This window comes from Gallinula chloropus (assembly GCF_964237585.1).
Source record: "Gallinula chloropus genome assembly, chromosome: 2".
Lineage (NCBI taxonomy): Eukaryota > Metazoa > Chordata > Aves > Gruiformes > Rallidae > Gallinula > Gallinula chloropus.
This window is the reverse complement of record NC_140086.1, coordinates 101,985,870-102,007,854: the sequence shown is the minus strand read 5'-3', so window position 1 is coordinate 102,007,854 and position 21,985 is coordinate 101,985,870. Positions and strand designations below refer to the sequence as shown.

Below are 21,985 nucleotides of genomic sequence, written 5' to 3'. Positions count from 1 at the left end.
GTGATCAGACAGCACTCTGCATGTAATGAGATCTCCATGCCACCAGGGAAAAGTAGCCCACTAGAAGCTCATTTGTGAACAGCTGTGAGAAAGTAGTTTTGTGTCAAAGTCCAAATTAATAGGGTCTCTGCCACTCCTCTCCCCTCTCTGTAGTCACATTCATCTTGCAACTCAGAGGCTATCCTAATAAGGATATAGTTTTTATGGTCATCTCATATACAAAATATTGGCAACTGTAGCAACATATGCCATACTTGAGTGAGTTAATCACTCATTCCCACTGTCAAGGACCTATGTTCTACCTGCCTTCACTATCTTCTGCACTGCTGTAGTATTTAAGGGCCCATCTGATGCAGACTGTAATTTTTCTCATGGTAATTTACAGATTTTTCATCCATTGAGACTTTAGCTGAAGTTCATCAGATCATGAACTTGCATACAAGAGGAAATGTTCAAAGTCTCAGAGAAATCTCACTCACAGAAACTATCCTGAAGGCACTCTGACATGAGGCGTATGGACTAAGTTCAAAACCCCTTGCCTATCTCCCAGAGAGCAACTATAAAAAGCAGATGGAAAGGGTCACTGTAATGCATCCCAAAACAGTCCAGAAATTGCTTTTAACCTTATCAGTTACTGGTGCATGACTTTGCTTTCCTAACCTCTGGCTGATTTGAACACTGAAGCTGTAGACAAATTTTTTTTAGACAATGCTACTACCCCTGTCTGGAGCGCTGTAGCTCAGGTGCCGACATTACATGAAACAGGCCAAAAAAGATACAGCTCTGGGATTACTTCTGGGCAGAATTAAATTCAGCATGGCTGCATGGGGGAGATTTAATGAGCCATAATGGTCTTCCTTATCTCTACTTCTTTAAAGGTAAACATTTGAACTTCCCAAATATGGGTTGCCTCACAGAAAAAGCATCTTCATTCTAGAATGAAACAAGAACACGTTGCACGTGCTCCATGTCCTCTATATTACTGAAAGTATCTCTCTTGTCCAACATGACGTCTTCAATCTGACTGGTAATCTGATAGACCTCTGGAGAGTTAGGTTTTGCAGGGATCACTAGCACCTCCTGAAAAATGAGCACCTTACTGAGTCTAAATATCTAACTTTTGTGGGGTAAAAGCCAATTCAAAACAGAACCTCATGCCAATGACACTTTGATGTTAGTGTTCTCATCAGAAATGCCAGTAATTTCTGGAAATTCAAATGGCATGACTGGCATTTCTGATTTATTTTCAGCTTCCAAAAGAAGTGTCACAAACAAGATCTATGAAGAGGTTTCCATGCTACTGGGTAGATCACCACCCTGATCTGAGTTACTGAAAGTTTCAATGAGCCATATGCTTAGCCATATGTTTCAGCTGGCATAGGTACTGATTTCAAATTAACTAGGCTGATTTATGCCAGTTGAGAGGTGGCTACTATAAATTAACAGATATTTATGAGTTGCTCAGAAATCTAAGACCCGTGTACAAATTATTCCATACCTTTTCACAAAATTAGAGATAACTTCTTGAGTTGCTGATTAGCTTCTATGTTATTCAAGCAGTGCTAAATTCACCAAAGTAAAAGTGGCAACTAATTTTTTTCTAGCAATTACTAGTATTTTGAGTAAAACAAAAGCATAAATTGTTCCCAGCTTTTGATGAAAACTATACAACTTCCAGCATGACTGCACATCACTTAAAATACTTTAAAATCAGATTGTAATCTAACTTTTGCTTGTATAGCATACGACAATTTTTTTCCCATCTATTTTCATTTTTGGAAAAGACTCCTGGTATATGAGCTAGGGAGCTGCTTTGGCAGTGGGGTTGGACCCGATGATCTCTTGAGGTCCCTTCCAACCCCGATGATTCTAGGATTCTATTTGATTTACTACATTTGGTATCCCACAGTTTCCATTACTGAAGGTCTATCTGATTCTTGAATACCAGAATAAATTACTTGGAGCTCCATCTTGGCATGTTCCATAGTTGCATGACATGACAATAAACTATGCAAGTTGATAAAATAGAGTCTTTAAATCTGTTATGTGTGAGAAAGGTCAAATGACTTTGTACAAAAAGTGGGGAAGTCCAACATTGCTTTAGCAAACTTCAAGAAATCGTGTTTTAGATTGCTATCAATGATAACATAATCAGAAAGTGAAAAGTTAAATAACTATTAATAGTGTTGGACACATTATGTCCTCCCACCTAAGGAAAGGCGATCCAAACATTTATGGTACCAGCCCACACATAATCACACAGTTTGTTTCCCTGATAATTGAGATATGTGCATGAGTAAAATCTATGAAGACTAGAAGTTAGATTTAAGCAGCTATGAGAGAAGCCAAACACACCAGAAGTCCTTCATGCATTTATTTACCACATGTTGCACCCAGCTGTACAGCACAAAGGTTCTTGTTTTACAGATGAAGCACTGAAGCACAGGCTTAGCCACCTAATCTCAGTTGTGTTCAGCATCACTCAGGGTCTGTGTCTAAATGATATGACCCAGGCCACTCAGGATGCTTGCTCTAGAAACAATATTTCTTCCATAGCTTACAAAGTTTAAATAATTCCAGTCTTACATCTAGTGGTTGGCATCCTGCCTATTTGAGAAATGTCATTTATGAAAGACTGTAAAAATATCGTACCCTTTCACAAGTGTTAACTGAGGTCCACTGCTTGTTCCTTGCTTTGTTTTTTCTTCGGACAGCACGAATGAAGCTCTTTAGCACCCCCTGTTGTCTTCTTGTTCTAATCAAAATTTCAAGTTTTTCGAATTACTGTGGCATTAAGAGGAAAAAAAAAAGAAAAAAAAAAGGAGAAAAGTCTTTTTCTAAAGCAGCACAAAAATAAGGATCGGTGATATAGGACTGTGTGACCAGAAAGCAAAGAAAACAACAGAAAGTTATAGGCAAGTTTCTACAATGATTCACACAAAAATGCTTTCTTGAAGGCAGAGAGATTTTTGCTACCCACTTCAGCCACAAGTTGAGCATAAGTTTTATCTAATAAAATCTGATTAGTGGCTGCAGAATTTAAATTTATAACTGCAAACTGGAACTCAGAATACATAACATTACACTAGGATAGCTATAAATGTTGCTAAATAGGTCTACAGGTTTGCTAAGTGTTCTCAAATGCCAAACTTGTAAGACATTACATCTGTTTTGGATGGTGCCAAATGAATTCAGTTTGTCAGACCATTGACACTGATGCAGCCAATGCATGACTACATGTTATTATTACATGCTGCAAACTTCAATATGGGAGGGGACAGGGGGGTGTCACAAAGGGAGCAGGATGGGGACACAAAAACCCTACACACAAGCCACACACTCTAAGCAAGATTAAACTTCATTTAACATGAACAAAAAATGTTTGCAAGTGAAGACATACAACTGATCTGAGAATCTTCTAGAAATTACTCTGAGGCTGCTCAAGAACAATTTTCATGGCTGCCACTTAAAATGCTTATTTCAATTGAACTTGTCCTGGTTTCAGCAGGGATAAAGTTAGTTTTCTTCCTAGTGCTGTGTTTTGAATTTAGGATGAGGTTGATAACATGCTGATGTATTTACTTGTTGCCCAGCAGTCAAGGACTTTTCAGCTAATGTCCTGGCTTGGGCCAGGCCAGAGGTAACCTCCCCAAGCAGCCAGCACAGGTGAGCCAAGCCAGCCCAGACTGTTTCCACATATTTTTTGTCCTGTTAAACTGCTTTAAACCCACAAGTTTAACTTTTTTTTTTTTTAAATATATTTGCAATTCCCTCCCTCATCCCACCACAAATGACTGTGTGGCTGTTTTAGCTGACAGCTGGGTTAAACTGAGACAAATTTGCAAACTTGCCATCACTCTCTGAATTAACTCTACCTTCTGTCCTGGGTTCAGCTGGGATAACTTTCTTTCTAGCAGCCAGCGTAGAGCCATGTTTGGGAGTTAGGCTGAGGGCAGTGCTGATAACACACAGATATTTCTAGTTGTTGCCCAGCAATCAAGGACTGTTCAGCTTCTCACACTGCCCTGCTAATGAGAGGTGGGAGTATCCAGGGAGCCAAGAGGGTGCACAGACAGGACAGGTGACCCAGACTGGCCAAAGAGTTTATTCCATGCCAATTATGGCGTGTTCAGCATAAAAGGGGCTGGTGGAGGAGGAGCACACTGCTCCAGGATGTGCATTTTGGGGACAGTCTGGCTTCAGAATGGCTCTGGGCTGCATGGCCTGAGTTGTGCATTCCATGAGAAACTGCACCATGTATCACCAGTTGGGTATATTTTACTAGAAAGTCCTGTTATTGTTATTTCCCTCTCTCTGCTGTCCCAGTAAACCATCCTTATCCCAACCCACAAGGTTTGCCCTTGGTTTTCTTTTCCCCTCATCCCATTTGGATGTGAGGGATGGAGAACATCTTCTGGTCCCAAAGACAGATGGTGGGACAAGGACAATAGCCCGTCAGTGATGGTTACAGAGCCTCTGGGAATCACATTTAAGAAGGACAAAAGAGCAAGCAGCTGCTTTTTGCCACCAGAGAAGGGAGTGAGAAGATGTAAGAAACTGTGCAGGCACCAAGGTCAGTGAAGAAGGGGAGGTTGAGGCACTCCAGGTGCCAGAGAGAGATATTCCTGCAGCCTGTGGAGAGGCCCCACACTGGAGCAGGTGGAGACATAGGGAAGACACCATGACCCAAGCTCCCGGCAGAACCTTCAGCCTGTGGAGAGAGAGGCCCATACCAGAGCAGGTTTGCTGGGAGGACTTGTGACTCCATGGGGGACTCGATGCCTTTTAGTCCTTGTTGAGTCTGTTTTGCCTGTGACAGTAATTCCTGAATGATCTTTCCCCATCCTTATCTCAACTTGTGATCCTTTCATCATATCTTGTCTCCCCTGTTCGGCTGAAAAGGGGAGTGATAGAGCAGCTTTGGTGGGCATCTGGCCCCCAGCCAAGTTCAAGCCACCCTGCTCCCACTTTTTCTCATCAGCAAATTTGCTGAGGATACACTCTGTCCCCTCGTCCACATCACTGATGAGTATGTTGAATATGTTGCACCAGCCTACCATGACTAGAAAAATCTGAAGAATAGGCATGATGTTCCTGTCTGTTACTATCTGCAAAAAGACCCAAAGTTTAAGCTAAGAATGTGGATAATAAGGATTAATGTCTGCTAGTCTAAACCACCAAGTTTAGGTCTCTGGGAGAGCTGTTTGACTGGAAACTTGTCAAGTGATTTGCATTCTTAAAAGCTGCCTGCAAAAGCTACTCACTCACCCCAACTACCACCTGCTGTTCTCTGCTTTCTCAGTTCCTCCCCTAAATGCTGATTAACTTTTCTTTCTTTGGAACTGGGGAACTGATTCTGTGTGTTCCTGTCCCTGCCTTGGGAAGCATCACAGATTCCTTAACCCGGTGGTTACTGAGGAGCCCATCCATGAGTTCCTAGTTAACGCCCTAGTGGGAGGCTGGAGACAGGCACCAAGGGCTAGGAAAAAAAGCTGCTCTAACATGTTACTCCAAAAAACCGAATCACAAGTTCCGTGGATTTCCTCTGAACTTTGTTCACCCCGGGGGGCTTTTCCATCATCTTTTTAGGGCCTTCCTCGGATTTGTGTCTTAGTAAGTTTTACTTTTTCCCTCTTCCTAGTGAGAAAAGCCCTCATCTATACCACAAGATGTTTTTTGAAGCTCCTTACACACCTGTGCTACCTTAATTTTACTAAGCAGGATACAATTACTTTTTTTTTACTCTGTGGATGTTGTTAACCTCTCTCAGTGTGGGTACATACTTGGAATAGTTACCCCTGCACACAAGTATATAGTACATAATTGTATGTGTGTACTTTTTGTAGGTTTACTGGAAGTTTGTGCCTTAACTTTAATCCAACATCTGTTACATTAACACCTTGGCAGCTGAGTCAGAGCTTTTGCTTTTTATGTCATTTTAAACTGGCAAGTCTGGGCTATTTTGGTTCTGCTTCCCAAGGAAACGATGCTGCATTTTGCTGTTGTTCTGTTCACATTTCATCCATGTATATAATTCTAGTCCTGATCACTCCGTTCTTCTATAGCATCCAAGCTCTCCTGTCCTCTTCCTCACTTTCACACTAGGAGGTGCTGGTTCATTGATTCTGGTAAAAATGGCACTTGAACACTGTGAAGCATCACCTTAAAACAGCATTCACTCTGAAGAAAGATAGGCTAGTATAAATAGTCTTACATTCCTTCAGATGCTGGAAACACTGGATTGTCCAGGCTCAAACAGGTCTCTGAACAGTGCACGGCCTGCCATGCAAATTCCATCCATGAAAGGGTCATCCCATTTTGGGATCCCATTTTTGCCTACTTTCAGTGAGGGACTCATGCCTCTCTGTGCACGGAGAATGGGACACGTTAGACCTTGGGGAATGAATCTTTCTATGTGCTCTGCCTGGAATGAGGAAAATGCGGTGGATTATCACTTCCCTCCACAAATCATGGGTCAAGATAAGAGGACAGTGAGAGATTGTTCACTAATTACCATCACGGGCAAGAGACTCAACTTTTTAAAAAATAATCTAATTTATTACCCAAGCAAAACAGAGTGGGATAATAAGAAGTAAACACAAATCTTAAAACACCTCCCCGCATCCCTCCCTTCTTCCCAGGCTCAACTTTACTCCACAGTTCTCCACCTCCTTCCCTCCAGTGGCACAGGGGACTGATGGTTGTGGTTCCCATGCTGTCTCTGTCATTCCTTCCTCCTTAGGATTAGGACTCCTCATGATAACACAGGTTGTACAATGCTTTCCATTTGGAAAGGGAAATAATACAATCCACAGAAAACTTGCCCTTTATTTCACACCAACTGCTGTGTTCACACACGTCCTCACACGAGATTCATTCCATACAGAGACCTTCACTGCCCCTATTAATGAAGTAGCTCAGTTTATCTCATCCTCTCGGGCCAAAAGGTAAACAGACCAGTTCAAGCACTAACAGAGTCACTGAGGTGTATCAGAACAAGTCAGATCAAAAGATACAACCAGGTACAAACACGAGCTGTTGGTACTCCTGAGCACGTCACATCCTGTTGCCTGCTGGCAGCTGCAGGAAGGCCCTCTGCCTCAGACACAATTTCACTGCACAGCACAGCAGCATCAAGTGCATCTGAAACTGTGTCCATCCAATGGCTGCCTCAAACAGCATATCACATCAGAGTGCTCCAGTAGCTCACAAAAGTTTCAGACTTCATGGAAAAGGCCTCAGGTTGGAAAACTACCAGGATTCCAAAACATTCAGGCAAGTGCTGGAATAAAATACTGAAGTGAAACATCCTCATGGAGCAAGATGAAGTGGACAAGTTTTTTATTTACAATATCTGTAAAGAGAGAAAAAACAACCACAAATCTGATTTAATGCACAAAAAATACTTTAAAGTTACATCTTCTACAAAATGCCACCAGAAGAATTCCACATTTCTACCACCTCTGAAAGAAGGATGACTAGACATATAAGCCTGTAATTAAGCCCTTGAGGGTCTATGAAACATTACTAAAGAGTCAATGAAAACTGATTCCAAACAGGTAATACATAATGCACAGGCCTATAATGCCAGACACATGATTTAATCATCCTTGGGAAATTTTTAGCACCTGCATTAAGGTGATAACTGAGCCACAACAAATGCATAGATGTTCTTAGGAAGCGTCTACAGAGTTATAATAGGATATAAAACCCTGCATAGGCTTCTGCTAGAGAGAACATATTGTTTCCATGGTTAGAAACACTAGCTACATAAAAAGCATTTTGGCATTAGAATCAATCTGGTGTCACGTGCAAGAAAAGCATCTGAGAAAAAAACCTAAACCAAGCAGTATCAGTAAAAACAAGTTTCTATGCTAGAATCTAGGAGCTTTAAGGCTTTCAAAATAATACTTCAATATAATAATAAAAATAATAAGTTCAAATCAATGACAACAGAGACAACTATAATTGCCTTAATTTTTAATTTTTTTTTCTTTCCCAAATGCCTAAGGCCTGATGCTTACTGCATAAAACCAGAAATATTAGAAGTCCTCAGGTACAGTAAAAATAGTCAACTTTCAAACAGACAAAACAGAAGATACGTTGTTCTGCTGAGACTACGAGTATGGCAAACGTCCCTCCTCAACCAGAGTTGGCAAGCAGAGCTGCTGAACTTACTGCACAATGCTTTTGTGGGATTGACCTGCTGTCCAGCAAGCAGCTGCTGCAGCTTCTTGATGTCTATGCGTGCCTCAGCCACCCCTTCCAGATCTCCACCTTGAGTAGAACTTTGACCTCCATCCTCTGATGCTAAAAGCAAAAGAACACTCCACTCAGTCAAAACATCAGAAAGTTGCAGCATCTCTAAGGATACACCTGGTAATTTCTGAACTACTGGTGCTCAAACGAGTTGTTTTTCAGACACAGCAGTACAAGGAAGAGAAATCACGGTTTTCCTACAAAGCTGTCAAGGATACTGGAAGAGATTCCCCCACATACATGAAACAGCCATTGGACACTTTTCTGTTGAAGTCTTCAAATGAAACCTTGAAAGTACTCAAAGCTATTTTGTAAGGACTAACAGAAGGTAAGTACTGTTATGAGCATCACACTTCAGTAATGAGATCAGACAGACACAAGAGGCAATGCAGGGACACTTACCCCATGGAGGATTTCCCAAGTCTTTAAAATGTGTTGTTACAGATACTAAGTCAGTTTCTATTTTTAAGTTCATTTCTCCTCTCAAGTTTGCTTCAATCACCTGCAAAACAATCAATCCCATTCTTAGGGAAGTCACTTTCACGCTGCAGAATTACAGAAGAATAAAGTGCAGATTTATTCAGATACAAGCTTCACTGCCTTAATGGCTCAACTGTACTTTTTGAACATGGTTTGAACATTTGAATGTTCACAGGCTGACATCCAGGACATAACAGTAGGATGTCCTTTAAATGCTACCTCCATTTTGCCTAAAGTTCATTCACACAGACACATAAGAGAAGACTAAAAAGGCATTTTCTTTAATGAAAACAGCTGGGAAGTCTCCAGCTAGATTCCTGAAGGACTGCAATTTCTTACCAGCTATAGCAACACAATGCCATGTTCTTTCAATGATTCAGTACAAAGAGCACACTTTCTGGGAAGCCCAGGACAAGCTCTTCAATATAAATCCTAAAACAAATCCCATCTTTCTCTTCGGTTCTTCCACAGTATTCATGTGCAATGCCTGACTCATTCCAAACCAAGATACAACACAGGAGCACTAGTTTGGGAACAGGGAAGTACTCTATGTTCACAGTAGAATAAGGTCTGTAGGACCCATGCCTGAAGTACCTTAACTTACAATGGAATTGCTGAGATTCTTCATTCTCTCCACAACACTCTTCATTGTTTTCAGCACTGGTAGGTAAATACTGACCTAGGAAGACATAAGAACTGCATTTGCACAAGTATTTCATGTGTGACTGCAATGTGATACGTTCATTTCTCCCTTCAAGTCTAACTTATTTTGGACTCAGTTATCTATTGAGTGCAGAGAACACAACATTTAACTGGAATTAGTACATGATTCGGGAACGGAGGAACTCTTTCCCATTATACCAACAGGCCATCACTCTAGAGATTGCTTCACAGAATCACAGAATTATAGAATCCTTTAAGTTAGAAAAGACCTTTAAGATCCTCAAGTCCAACCATTAGCCTGGCACTGCCAAGCCCACCAGTAAACCATGTCCTGCAGTGCCACATCTACACATCCTTGATGTGACCACTCCTGGGACAGTGACCCAACCACTTCCCTGGGCAGGCTGTTTCAGCACTCGATAGCCTTTTTTTGTGAAGAAATTTTTCCACCTATCCAATGTAAACCTCCCCTGGAGCAACTTGAAGCCATTTCCTCTTGTCCTAGAGAAGGGGATATGCCTCAGACATACGACCCCAAGTCTGTGTTCAAAATAGACACAGGGTTTTTACAGATTAGATTCACACATGAACCCGCATCTGTGTTACTGAGCAGCTAATAGTTACTATAGCCAAAAAGGAAAGAGCATGATCCCTATAGTATTGTAATCATTTTTTTAATTGAATCGGTGTAAATCTGAAACAACAAAACACATCAAGTTTCTACTGAATCATATGCCTTCAGAATTTAAGAACTTAGCTACAGGGGTAACAGACATCCATAACCTAAAATAGGAGCACATTTGCACAAAGACTTTTCCTTGCAACTCTGTTAAAAGTCAAAAAAGATATAAAGAAGGTATCAGGAGGAAAATCTAAACGCAGATAGGTAACACTGCCAGACAGGGTGTGAATTTCAGAAAGAACAGATGATTAGGGCCAATCAGTACCTAAACAGCTGAAACAGTCTAAACCTGTGAGGTTTGGATGTGCTCCTGCCTAAAGCCATACAAGTCTTTTGCTCCTCCTTTCCTCCCTGAACAACTGGTAACCATATATAAGCATATATGGCAACAACTGGTAACCATCTGCTTTGTTTAACAGGTTCTGGACTCTTGTCAAGATAAGCCATGTCCCAATAGAGTCATAGAATATCCTGAGTTGAAAGCAACCCATAAGGATCATCAAGTCCAACTCCTGTCTCCAAAGGATAAGTCAGAGCATGTGACTGAGGGCATCATCCAGATGCTTCTTGAACTCTGTCAGGTGGGTGCTATAACCACTTCCCAGGGGAAGACTCTAAACAGTGCTTGAACACTCTCAGTATAGAGCCTCTTCCTAATATCCAACCTAAACCTCCCCTGCAACACCTTCACATCGTTCCTGCAGGTTCTATCACTGGTCACCAGAGAGAGGAGATCAGCACCTGCCCCTTTACTCCCCCTCATCAGGAAGCCATGGACCATGATGAGGTCTCCCCTCAGCCTCCTTTTCTCCAGGCTGAACAAACCAAGGGACTTCAGCCTCTTCTCCTAAGACTTCCCCTCCAGACCTTTGCCCATCCTCTGGACACTCTCCAATAGCTTCATGTCCCTCCTGTACCAAGGCACTCAAAACTGCACACTGTGCTCAAGGTGAGGCCGTAACAGTGCAGTGTAGAGTGGGACAGTCCCCTCCCTGGACTAGCTGGCAATGTCGTGCTTGATGCACCCCAGGATACAGTTGGCCCTCCTGGCTGCCTGTGTACACTGCTGGCTCATGTTTAACTTGCTGTCTACCAGGACCCCCAAATCCCTCTCAGCATGGCTGGCCTCCAGCGTCTCATCCTCCAGTCTGTACGTGCAGACAGGGTTGCCCATCCCTCTCCAAACATCTTGCCTTCCCTCTTCCTTTTCACGTCCTCCCCAAAACCCATCAGCAGTATACTCCACACCAATAGCATTCCACTTCCAACCTCCCGTTCCCATAGGGAATAGAACACAGACTTACATCAAAGTCTGTCACACTGGGCTCTCTGAAGTCATTCCATAATCTTCTGGGAATAACCCCCACAGGAATGTCATGCGTCACAATCCTACTGCTGCTTGATAAGGACGGCTTGAGGGAGAGAGAGGATATTCATGCAGTTAAAAACAGGACTTGAATTCTGAATTCAGATTTTTCAGACTCACTCTGGGAAACAGTATAACTGTGTGCACCAGACACTTGGTTTCACTTTTCCATAGGTTCCCACCTCTATTAAGCGGATTTTTTAAATAAGAAAAGGTTGTAAGGTATCAGTCATTAGTATCTATAAATTATCCTTAGAGCAAAGATGTGTTAACAAAAGATATTTGGAAGCCAGAAGTTTGAAATGGAATGTTGAGACAATCAAAAGCAAAATGACAAGTCAAATACTACACTTGAAACCTCCTTCGCCAAATGTTGACAGTGTGAAAGCAATAATCCATGGAAGATTTAGAGAATGAAGGAATGGAAAAAAGTAGGTATTAGAAAAAGGTATTTCAGTCACAGAGCTTTCATTCTTCCTTGCCTTTTGGAAAATACAAAGCTCGTTCTTGCGTGCTACCAACTATGATGACAGGAAAGGCTAATGACATTTGTCTTTATTTAGTATTCTAGAATTATTCTAGAAATACACCAAAGACTCACAAAGCTTCTACTTGATCTTAGGAAAAGTACTTAATTTTAGAGATTTTTCTTAATAATGAAGATAAAATCATGGTTACACTTACTAGCTCCACAGCAACTCTCAGACAGGGACAGTGTTTGTTACTCAACTTGATCTTCACTGCCTTAGCACTCTGGGCAGTTTTTAACGCTCTTGACAGATTCTCAGGCACCAACTCTAAATAGATTTCATTGTGCTCTGCAGCTACTCCTTCTATCTGAAATTCATCGAAGAAATTCCCCTACAATTATAAGTTGGGAAATAAAACAAATTGAAAATAAAAAAAATACAGGAGGTCCCTTTTATTAACCTATCAAATCTTAAGCTCAGAACTGCATGTGTGCAACAGGAAGCTTTCCTCTGCCTGGCATCACCTGCAGGAACCCAGACAGGCTGCCCACTGCTTCAGGATAAAGGCATTCATTTCAAATCCTTCCCTAACACCTACTAGTCCTCAAAACAAGGGGTATGACGGGTGGGTCACACGTTCCCATTTCCAGTTTTGGGCAGGCCCTTGTGGGCCAGCACACCCCCAAGATAAAGCGGGGTGCCTAGCCAGAAGCAGCTGGCCTGTGCAACTAAGAGGCAGCCCTACAAAACAAAGCGGTTTCGGTGTGCGGACAGGCCCCGAGAGACGTGTCACGCAGCGGGTGAGGGCTGCGTGTGTGCAAGGAGCACCTCGAGCACCAGACCCGACTGCACGCTCCGGCTTTCAAGGTGCGGTTACGGAACTTCCCTGGGCTTACCTGGCACAGCTCACACCACATACTGACACCTCCGTTTGCTACTTTATCGGAGAGGATGAAATACAGCTTGCTGACCGTAAGGCGCAGGGTGCAGGTCCTGGCTAACTTGGCGATTGTGTTAATTACACCTGGTGGAGGGAGGGGGTCGTTACAGCGGTAACGGCTTCGCGCACCTCGTCCCCGTGGGACAGGGGAGAAACGCCCGGCTGAGGCGCAGCGGGAGCTCCCGAACACCTCGGGGCGAAGGGAAGCGCCTCCCGCCGCCTCCCCGCGTCCTGGGCCTTAGAGTGCCCGCCACTGTCCGGAGGCAGCCGGCGCATACAGCACTTCCTCTTCCCCTTCCCCGGGAAAGGCGGCCCCGGCCGCTCGCCCAGACACAGCCGTCTGTCGGCCCGGCCCGGCCTGCCATACTCACGGCTGAAGTGGTTGAGACAGGCAAGATCCACGATCTTAGCCCGAAATCGCATGGCGTCTCCCCTCCCGCCGCCAGCCCCGACCACTCCGCGCCGCAGCAGCGCCCGCCGCTAGCGGTACGACCGACGGCAAGCCCGGGCAGCAGTCAGTCGGGAAAAGAGCGGCCTCTAGTCACACGGGGAGCCGCCATTGCAGCCATTCTCCTGCTGCGCGGGGGCGGGAACCCCAGCGGAGGCGGGACTTGTGGCCTCGCAGCGGGGCGGAGCGGCGGGGCTGCCGTTGCAATGGCGGGCTGTGCGAAGCAACTCCATGACTTACACTGATGTTTGTTTGCTATGTCAGCTCTTACAAGAACAAACACACATAACTTTGGAAATGAAATAGTTTCCAAATTCTCTGCAGATGCTACCTCTCCATTTTCTTACAATGCTCTACAAAACCTTCAGAAACCAACCCTGTCACCCCAGAGCTCAAAGCTGTTGCTTGAGACCAGGGTGACTTGTCAGTGGAGTGAACCGAGATGGACTTAAACTCCTTGGACTTTTCTACACTACAATAACATGTTGGTTTTTCCCCCTCCCACTTGTTAAGAATAACTATTTTTTAACAGAAATGTGTCACAAATACTTGCAAAACAGTCATCGTTTAGGCTTGCTGTGCTGGTTTTAGCTGTGATGGGCACTGCCTTGTGTTCACGTGCCTTAATCATAGAATCATAGAATGGTCTGGGTTGGAAGGGACCCCAAGGATCATAGAGCTCCAACCCCCCTGCCACAGGCAGGGACACCAACCTCCAGGCCTGGATCTACACAAGGTTTCCCAGGGCCCCATCCAACCTGGCCTTGAATACTTCCAGGGACGGGGCATCCACCACCTCTCTGGGCAGCCTGTTCCAGCACCTCACCACCCTCTCTGTAAAAAACTTCCCCCAATATCTAATATAAACCTTCCTTCCTTTAGTTTTAATCCATTCCCCCTTGTCCTGCCATTGTCTACCCTTTTAAAAAGTTGAATCCCATCCTGCTTATAAGCTCCCTTCAGGTACTGGAAGGCTGCAATGAGGTCCCCCCACAGCCTTCTCTTCTCCAGGCTGAACAAGCCCAGCTCCCTCAGCCTCTCTTTGTAGGGGAGGTGCTCCAGCCCTCTAATCACCTTTTTGGCCTCCTCTGAACCTTCTCCAACAGTTCCGCATCTTTCTTGTATTGGGGGTCCCAGATCTGGACACAGGACTCCAGATGGGGCCTCACCAGGGCAGAGTAGAGAGGGACAATCACCTCCCTATCCCTGCTGGCCGCCCAGCAGGGCCCAAAGCTCCAAGCTGGTAAGTTCTTTCTTTGGCTCACGTGCCTTTACAAAGATCAACTCTCAGCGTCAGTGTCCTGGAATTTCTCTCAGCACCAGCGTCCTTGAAGTTGTTACTTCTTTCCCTTGAGGGTAACTCCAGCCAGTGTTTCCCTACAGATAATACTATCAATACTGTCAATTCCCACAATACGACGTCATCCTCACCAATAAAACCAGGGGGAGGTTTGGCTGGAGGGGGAGGGGTGTCACTGTTCAGTGACCAGCTGGGCATTGGTTGGTTGGGAGTGAGCAATTCTTTCAATTTGCATCACTTTCTTGGGTTTTATTGCTATTGTTTTCATTTGTTATTGTTATTTTAATTATGAGACTGTTCTTATTTCAACCCACAAGTTTTCTCACATTTACCCTTCCAGTTTTCTCCCTCCCCCAATCCCCTCAGCCCCATCCTGCTGAGGGCAATAAGGAAGTGTGTGGTGCTTAGTTGCCAGCTGTGGTTAAATCACAACCTCTGCTTGACAATCCTGTGTTCTACCTGACTGATGTCAGCAAGAGCACTTCCTTTTTGGGATGCTGAGCTTTTCCTTTCTGGAGTCCTTAAGGTGGAAAGAAGATGAAGGCTATTTTCCTAACTGTATCATCTTATTCCTTAGCCATCAGGCTTGGAAATATTTTTAAACCAGCCAAGCCTGAAGTACTGATGGCTTCACAAAAAGGACAATGGAATGCAGGCAGTCAGGCACCGGAGTGGCACAAAAATGAGAATGCATATGAACACCAGCTCTTTGTACCTGGGGTGACCATGCCAGCAGCACTGGCAGCAGAAATGGAGAGAGTGGAATGCCCCAGACTGCGGTACCAAGCTGCAAAACAACAAAGGAAATTCAACACTAACGGAACCAAAGCCATCTGCCACTGGTGCCAGCAGAAATCAATCTCATGAGGTTTTGTGTTAGGTATGGCTGGAAGGAACAGTTGTCAGCAGTTTCTTGTGTTGAAGGCTGGCTTGAATAGCTAGGCATTGGTCTGTAGCAATAACCAAGGCCTCCAGAGATGCAGTGTGTTGGAATCCAGAAAAAACTGTAAAGTGTTTGCTGCAACTGAAAAATACTGAACTGACTGAAGACAAGCCTGAAAGCACAGATGTGCTTGCAAGGAGAATTAGGTATAAACTGCATGTTGTCTGATTCACTCTGAGCTAAAGACTTCATTATGCAAGTTCACAGCTGGCTTCAGAAGACTAAAAACCTGTTTATGATCAAAAGAAAAAAGAAGAAAGACTGACATCACATCAAAGCTCTGGCAGAATGTAGGTCCCACTACGATGAGAATCTGCGTTAGCAACGCTCATCCCTTCATATGGTTATAATCAGGGGTTGAAAACAGAAGTTTTCAATGAATTTTTATAACTACCTCCCCAGCCCCCGAGGCATACTGGAAAATTCTGGAGAGATGCAGTCTAGCTTCTTTCCAGTGGCAGAACTTCAGTGTTACAGGCAGTTCATTCAGTGAAACCCTCTTGCCACCCAAAGTAGTATTTATATAAGCTAGAAGCTACAGTTCAACCTGTGATATTTGAAAAGACCAGCCAGAACACAATGGTTTGTTTCTTTTATTATGAAAGATAAAAAAACCCACAGAGTGTAGCGAAGCTATCATTAGAAACGTGAACCTTTTCTGAACAAACTTTCTATTTACATACACAGAATTCCCCAAGTGGAACAATATCAAATGTGAGACACATTATCAGAATATAACATATATACAAGTTCAGAGGTTTAATACCTCTGTTACTCTATACATGATTGTTTCACAAAAAGTCAATTGCTACCTGTCTTACACAAGTATTTTAAATTACATTTATAACACTACTTAAGCAAAATAAAATCTGGGCAAAGTTCTTCTCTCTGAGTGGTTAATTTTAAAATACAGTACAAAATAACAGAGCTAGGATTTCAGCCAGGCTTAATCTTCTGTTGTGTCAAAAGGCCCATGCTCCAAATCAATGGAAGTAAAATAATGGAAACTATTACTGATTTTTATTGACATCAAATCAAAAGCATCTCAGGAGTCAAAGATGCACTGGTTTTAGATTGGTTATGAGGAAAAGCAAGTCTTAAAATTTTTCTTTTTAAAACTTCTCTCAAACAGAAAAGCCAAATAACATAATTGAGCTTGCTTTGTGAGATAAAACATTCTGTTAAAAATAAATAAAGGACACACAACTAAGTTTTGTTTTAATGGGAACCAACTACTGCTTAGTAAAATAAGGCACTTCATCCTTTAGATCCAGTCCACTTCCCTAGATTTTAGTCTAGCTCCATTTTATACAGAGAAGAGATTTCAGCTATGCCACTTGAGACAGCAAAAGGGATCGTCTTGTTAAGAACTGTTGCTCTCCAAGCATGGATGGCCTCAACAATACCTTCTGGATTGCTTGAACCCAAGTCACACAGTGAATATATGGCTGCCAGCTGCACACCCCAGGGAACACCTGCAAAAAGATAAGACAAATCAGCTTATAGATACTTCATTGTGAGGTAATGTTTTTGGGATGCCTGAATCTAAAGAAACTATTGGTTTAAGAATGGGAATCCAAACACATCAACAACTGAGACGCCTAAAACCAGAAAGGAGAAAGATGACCACCTGCACAGAAATTCCGTAACAGCTCATTTTATATTAGCACTTCCCAGTTTTCTGAATTCAGCAGGTTTTCAGTATTCAAAGGGCATAAAAAATCTGAGCATCTCCAAGGGTGATCAGACAATTATGAAACGTCAGGTTTACAGAGAGTCTGAAACAGGCACACACCACTTACTTGGAAGAACCTGAAACTGCAAGGAAGACAAGCTATACAAATGGTTCAAAACAGCTCCCTAACATCAGCCAATGCTGTAAAATGTACTTAACATCATAGAACCATAGAATCATAGAATGGTCTGGGTTGGAAGGGACACCGAGGATCATAGAGCTCCAACTCCCTTGCAACAGGCAGGGACACCAACCTCCAGGCCTGGATCTACACAAGGCTGCCCAGGGCCCCATCCAACCTGGCCTTGAACAACTCCAGGGATGGGGCATCCACCACCTCTCTGGGCAGCCTGTTCCAGCACCTCACCACCCTCTCTGTAAAAAACTTCCCCCTAATATCTAACTTAATACTTCCTTCCTTTAGTTTTAATCCGTTCCCCCTTGTCCTGCCATTGTCTACCCTTTTAAAAAGTTGATTCCCCTCCTGTTTCTCTGCTCCCTTCAAGTACTGGAAGGCTACAATGAGGTCTCCCTGCAGCCTTCTCTTCTCCAGGCTGAACAAGCCCAGCTCCCTCAGCCTCTCTTCGTAGGGGAGGTGCTCCAGCCCTCTAATCATCTTCACGGCCTCCTCTGAACCCTCTCCAACAGTTCCACATCTTTCTTGTATTGCGGGTAATATCTTAGTAATAACTCAGTAATCTTCTGCCATAATTGCCTCGCACTGTTTAAGTCAGAAATTTGGACTTGCAACCCCCTCCCAGTACAACAATCTTGCTAGCAGCAAGCTTCAGCAGGAGCTGCTCAGGTAACCAGCTATTACTGCTCAAGTTCAGACGACCCTTTAAGTTCTCCGAGGTGGCTGATACGGTGTTACATGAAGCAATGTCATTCCAAAGTGGTTGAAATGATCTCAGAGTTGTTCCCTGTGCCAACCAGAACGCAATACACATGCTTCATTAACTTCTGAAGAGAAAGGGACTCAACCTGAAAACTGTACTTTTAGGCACCAACGTAAAACTGCACAAGCAGGCTGTTTTGCTAAGCTTTTATCAATCTGCATGTGTCCTTATTTGCACTGGCAAAATTTCACATTGCAGATGTTACACTAAAGCTCTTTTAAATAAACATTACCTTCCTCTTTTGCATGCTGTACAAACAGTCCAATTACAGAACTAATATTCTTCACTGCAGCAAGATACCCTTCCTTCAGCCCTATTTGGCCCAATCGACCTGGAAGAAAGAAATGTTACTATGTGTGTGACATTTAGACAGGGTCAACTTCTCCACTTGGAGACTTCCTGACATAAGTATCAACAGAAAACACCAAATTTCAATCACAAGAATTTAGTCATTTTTGCTGCCATGTTGTCCTGGGAACTACAGTTGTCCTAGTTCTTTTGTGACTACAGACCCCAAAGCAATCTTCATCAGACTGACCCAACCTCCCGCAGTTTTACAATGTCTAAGTGTAAACCTCTTGAAGAATGCAGTTTCTTTAACAAACAATATTATGCAGCCTACATACTGAAAACGTCTATTGAAACCCAAAGTTTCTCTATTTACCTTGAATGCCACCCAGGTTCCAAATAAATTCATCTACCTAAATATTGCAGGAAGAGGTATTATGGTGCACGTAAAACCTTGTTTTATACCCTTTGCTATAAAGCTACATGTAGATAAAGCTATATGTAGCTACAGATGACTCATTTTAAATACGTAAAACATGTTGGTATTTGTTACTGTGAAATCAGAGGAACATTTCTCAAAATTTAAGTACATGCTTTCCAGAGTTTCACAAACAAAATATCTGCATAGGATAGTGAAAATTTGGCTTTTAAGGTGAAAAATATTTAAGAAAGTGAGGGGGGAAAAAAAATACTTTCATTCACTTTCCAGATAGGCACACACTATCAAAGGATATATTTACACAAAGCAGAAGTTCAAACAAGAATTTACATTACTTACCAATTAGCCTGAGTGTCAATGCTATAACACTATCAGGAATGGATTGAGCAGTTTCATGTCCTTTTCTTCTCTTTACCCATTTATCCATAGAAGGCCAAAGCACTTTGCTGTGAAAGAGAAACAAATTTGAAAATCTGATACTGTATGAAAGGGCGGTACAATATTTATACAACAATGAATGCCAATGGCCCTTCTGTCTGCCAGGCATTTCCCTGTCTCCACTTGCATCTTTAATTCACGTTCTAGGGAAACTAGATATTCCATTTCATAATCATAATTCCATATGATATTCCATATCATAATTCATAATATTCCAAGAATCCCCAAACCTGAGTAATGCAAAGAAGGTTTTAAACCCATACAATCAAAGCTAACTTTCTGGAGGAATCATTCCTGTTCAGAGTAATATTCCCATTCATCTTCCATTCATTTCCCTGCAACATTCTGCCTTTCCATTTAAAGCCAAGAACTTACTCCGGTGATTTCACAGATGGTCTATGAAATGGCATTACTTTCAAATGTCATGCTGAGATGTTATGCAAGCTTCTTATATGACTGAATATTCAGTCTGCATATTACAAGTAGGATGTGGTGCTTGTTTTTAAACCTGAAATGAAGACTTTTTTCCTCCTCAAAATAATGCTAATAGACCTAGTTACCTCTTACAGCACAACTGCACCCAATCAACTCTGTATGGCTTTAGTTAATATCACAGAATCACAGAATCATAGGGGTTGGAAGGGACTTTGAGAGATCATCGGGTCCAACCCCCCTGCCAAAGCAGCTCCCCAGTTCATATTGCACAGAGAGGCATCCAGACGGGTCTTGAATATCTCCAGAGAAGGAGACTCCACCACCTCCCTGGGCAGCCTGTCCCAGGGCTCTGTCACCCTCACTGTGAAAAAGTTCTTCTGCATGTTGGTGCAGAACTTCCTGTGCTCCAACTTGCAGCCATTGCCCCTTGTCCTGTCCCCACAGAGCACTGAAAAGGGGCTGGCCAATTCCCCCTGCATCCCATACTTAAGATATTTATAAACATTAATAAGGTCCCCCCTTAGTCTTCTTTTCTCTAGGCCGAACAGTCCCAGCTCACTCAGCCTTTCCTCATAGGGGAGATGCCCTTCACTGCAGCTAATCACTAAAAATAACTTCTTTAATATTTGAAATCATGGAAGTTCTATGAAAGATTTGATAACTGTAAGTTATTTGCATTTACTTTATACTCAATTATTACATTATATCATAACTAAACAAATAGCCATATTTTTTTATATTCTGCTAAGATGCATAACCTCTACATACCAAATAGAGGCTGTCAGATCAATGTAGGCATCAAAATAAAATTTCAAACCAAATTAAGTTTGGTAGCAGTCCATGCACTGGATTATGGGGTTCACAGAAAATGTAATATATTGAATCTAAGTATTATAATTATTTTAGAACTAAAATTAAGACTGAAATCAGGATGGCATGCAAATGAACATGGTTATGTTTTACTTTCAGCACTGAAGGAGTGCTATTTACACATGAAAAGTTTACATATCTGCATTTTCTAGTGATAAGGGGAGGGAAATTCAACAATTCAGTTCAGATGATCAACCATTTTGCTTTGTTGACAAACAAGCCATCTCAAATTCTTTCACGACTGTCCACATACAGTTATTTTAAAATCAATTCATTATTACAACTGTACAAACATGGTTAAGTTCTTGGGCCAGTACCATAAAATCCTATACTCATGATAGAATGATCCTTCATTCTATTTTAAAATATGGCACACAAACGCAGTAGTCTTGGTCTCATCGGGTTAAAATGTCCTAAGTAATAGTAAATGTTTTATCATGCTAAAAGGTAGGTAATAATGTCTCAAATTTGGAAAAAGAACCCCTCAAACCCGACACAAAAACAAACCACAAAAAACTTCAAACAGGAAACATGTGAAAGAACTACTTGCCATAATACCTTATGACATTGTCATGTGTCCAATCCCACTTCAGGTGAGAGCAGAGTAAGTCAACAGCAAATATGTACTGCCAAGCATCTTCACTCAGATCTTCTCCGTACTGCTCACTCAGTTGAAATTCTACTTTTGAACACGACTGCATTTCTAAAAGTAGGTTTGAGACCATGATACCAGGATCTAAAGAGGAACTCTGGAATTTTAGAAGGTGATTGTCTTAATACATGAGAAGTTACCAATCCAGAACCAAAATCTTTACATATATTAAATTCTGAGTGTCCTCAGCATCTTAAACCATAAATTCGCCTTTGGATTTGACTAATACAAACAGAAGAGTATATAAACTAAAATTTTCAAGCATGATTTTACTAAAAGTAGTTAGGGAAAAAAAAAAGCCAACAAAATCCATAAACCCTACACACTCTCTTCTCTCCTACAAAGAGACGATTTTTGTTTCTCTCAATGAAGCTGTAAGGTCAGAAGAGTGTTTTCTAATACAAAAAAGTTTAGACTAATCCTGCTAAATCTAAGTTGTTGGGTTTTTTAAATGACTTTCTGATTCTGAAATTTGTTACTGTTTATTGTTCATTAGGGGCTTGTTTCCAAGCAAGTACTTTCAACAGTTAAGGTAGTAGCAACTGCGACAAATAACTGCCAGAGATATCCATGAAAGACAGACAAGCCCAAAACATACTAAAACCCCCCAACAAGACAAAATACAAAAAACATGTCAAAGAACATCAAAGTCACAGTTTTACACAGGGGCAGAATTCC

General features: G+C 42.3%; 2 protein-coding genes across 3 annotated transcripts in view; both read right to left on the bottom strand.

Annotated features, from left to right (window-relative positions):
* Positions 1 to 6,646: 6,646 nt before the first annotated feature.
* Positions 6,647 to 13,419, bottom strand: HUS1 (HUS1 checkpoint clamp component). 2 transcript variants are annotated; one of them, XM_084260865.1, is made up of 8 exons: positions 13,232 to 13,419; positions 12,817 to 12,944; positions 12,135 to 12,311; positions 11,389 to 11,496; positions 9,344 to 9,418; positions 8,662 to 8,761; positions 8,179 to 8,310; positions 6,647 to 7,354 (listed from the first exon to the last, which is right to left on the bottom strand). In XM_084260865.1, the coding sequence occupies exons 1-8, from the start codon at positions 13,281 to 13,283 to the stop codon at positions 7,272 to 7,274; spliced, it is 855 nt and encodes a 284-aa protein (XP_084116991.1). In that variant the 5' UTR covers positions 13,284 to 13,419; the 3' UTR covers positions 6,647 to 7,271. The 2 variants fall into 2 exon arrangements, with proteins under 2 accessions (XP_084116991.1, XP_084116992.1); XM_084260866.1 differs by having other exon boundaries at positions 8,204 to 8,310.
* A 2,711-nt stretch (positions 13,420 to 16,130) lies between these two features.
* Positions 16,131 to 21,985, bottom strand: part of ICE1 (interactor of little elongation complex ELL subunit 1) — a gene marked incomplete at its 5' end in the record, with an annotated part of 32,399 nt that continues 26,544 nt past the window's right edge. Inside the window, 4 exons of the mRNA XM_084260641.1 lie at positions 16,131 to 17,026; positions 18,418 to 18,516; positions 19,252 to 19,358; positions 21,214 to 21,404. Of these exons, the coding sequence (XP_084116767.1) occupies positions 16,842 to 17,026; positions 18,418 to 18,516; positions 19,252 to 19,358; positions 21,214 to 21,404 (582 nt within the window). The 3' untranslated portion in view covers positions 16,131 to 16,841. The remainder of the gene's footprint in view (positions 17,027 to 18,417; positions 18,517 to 19,251; positions 19,359 to 21,213; positions 21,405 to 21,985) is intronic.

What these genes read in the sequence shown, in the direction of transcription:
- HUS1 (XM_084260865.1), bottom strand. Translation starts at nt 13,283, where the DNA reads ATGCGATTTCGGGCTAAGATCGTGGATCTTGCCTGTCTCAACCACTTC. An exon ending in TGTGGTGTGAGCTGTGCCAG is followed by an intron (nt 12,312 to 12,816) that starts GTAAGCCCAGGG and finishes TTATAATTGTAG; the next exon opens with GGGAATTTCTTCGATGAATT. An exon ending in TCCCACAAAAGCATTGTGCA is followed by an intron (nt 7,355 to 8,178) that starts GTAAGTTCAGCA and finishes CTCTCTTTACAG; the next exon opens with ATATTGTAAATAAAAAACTT.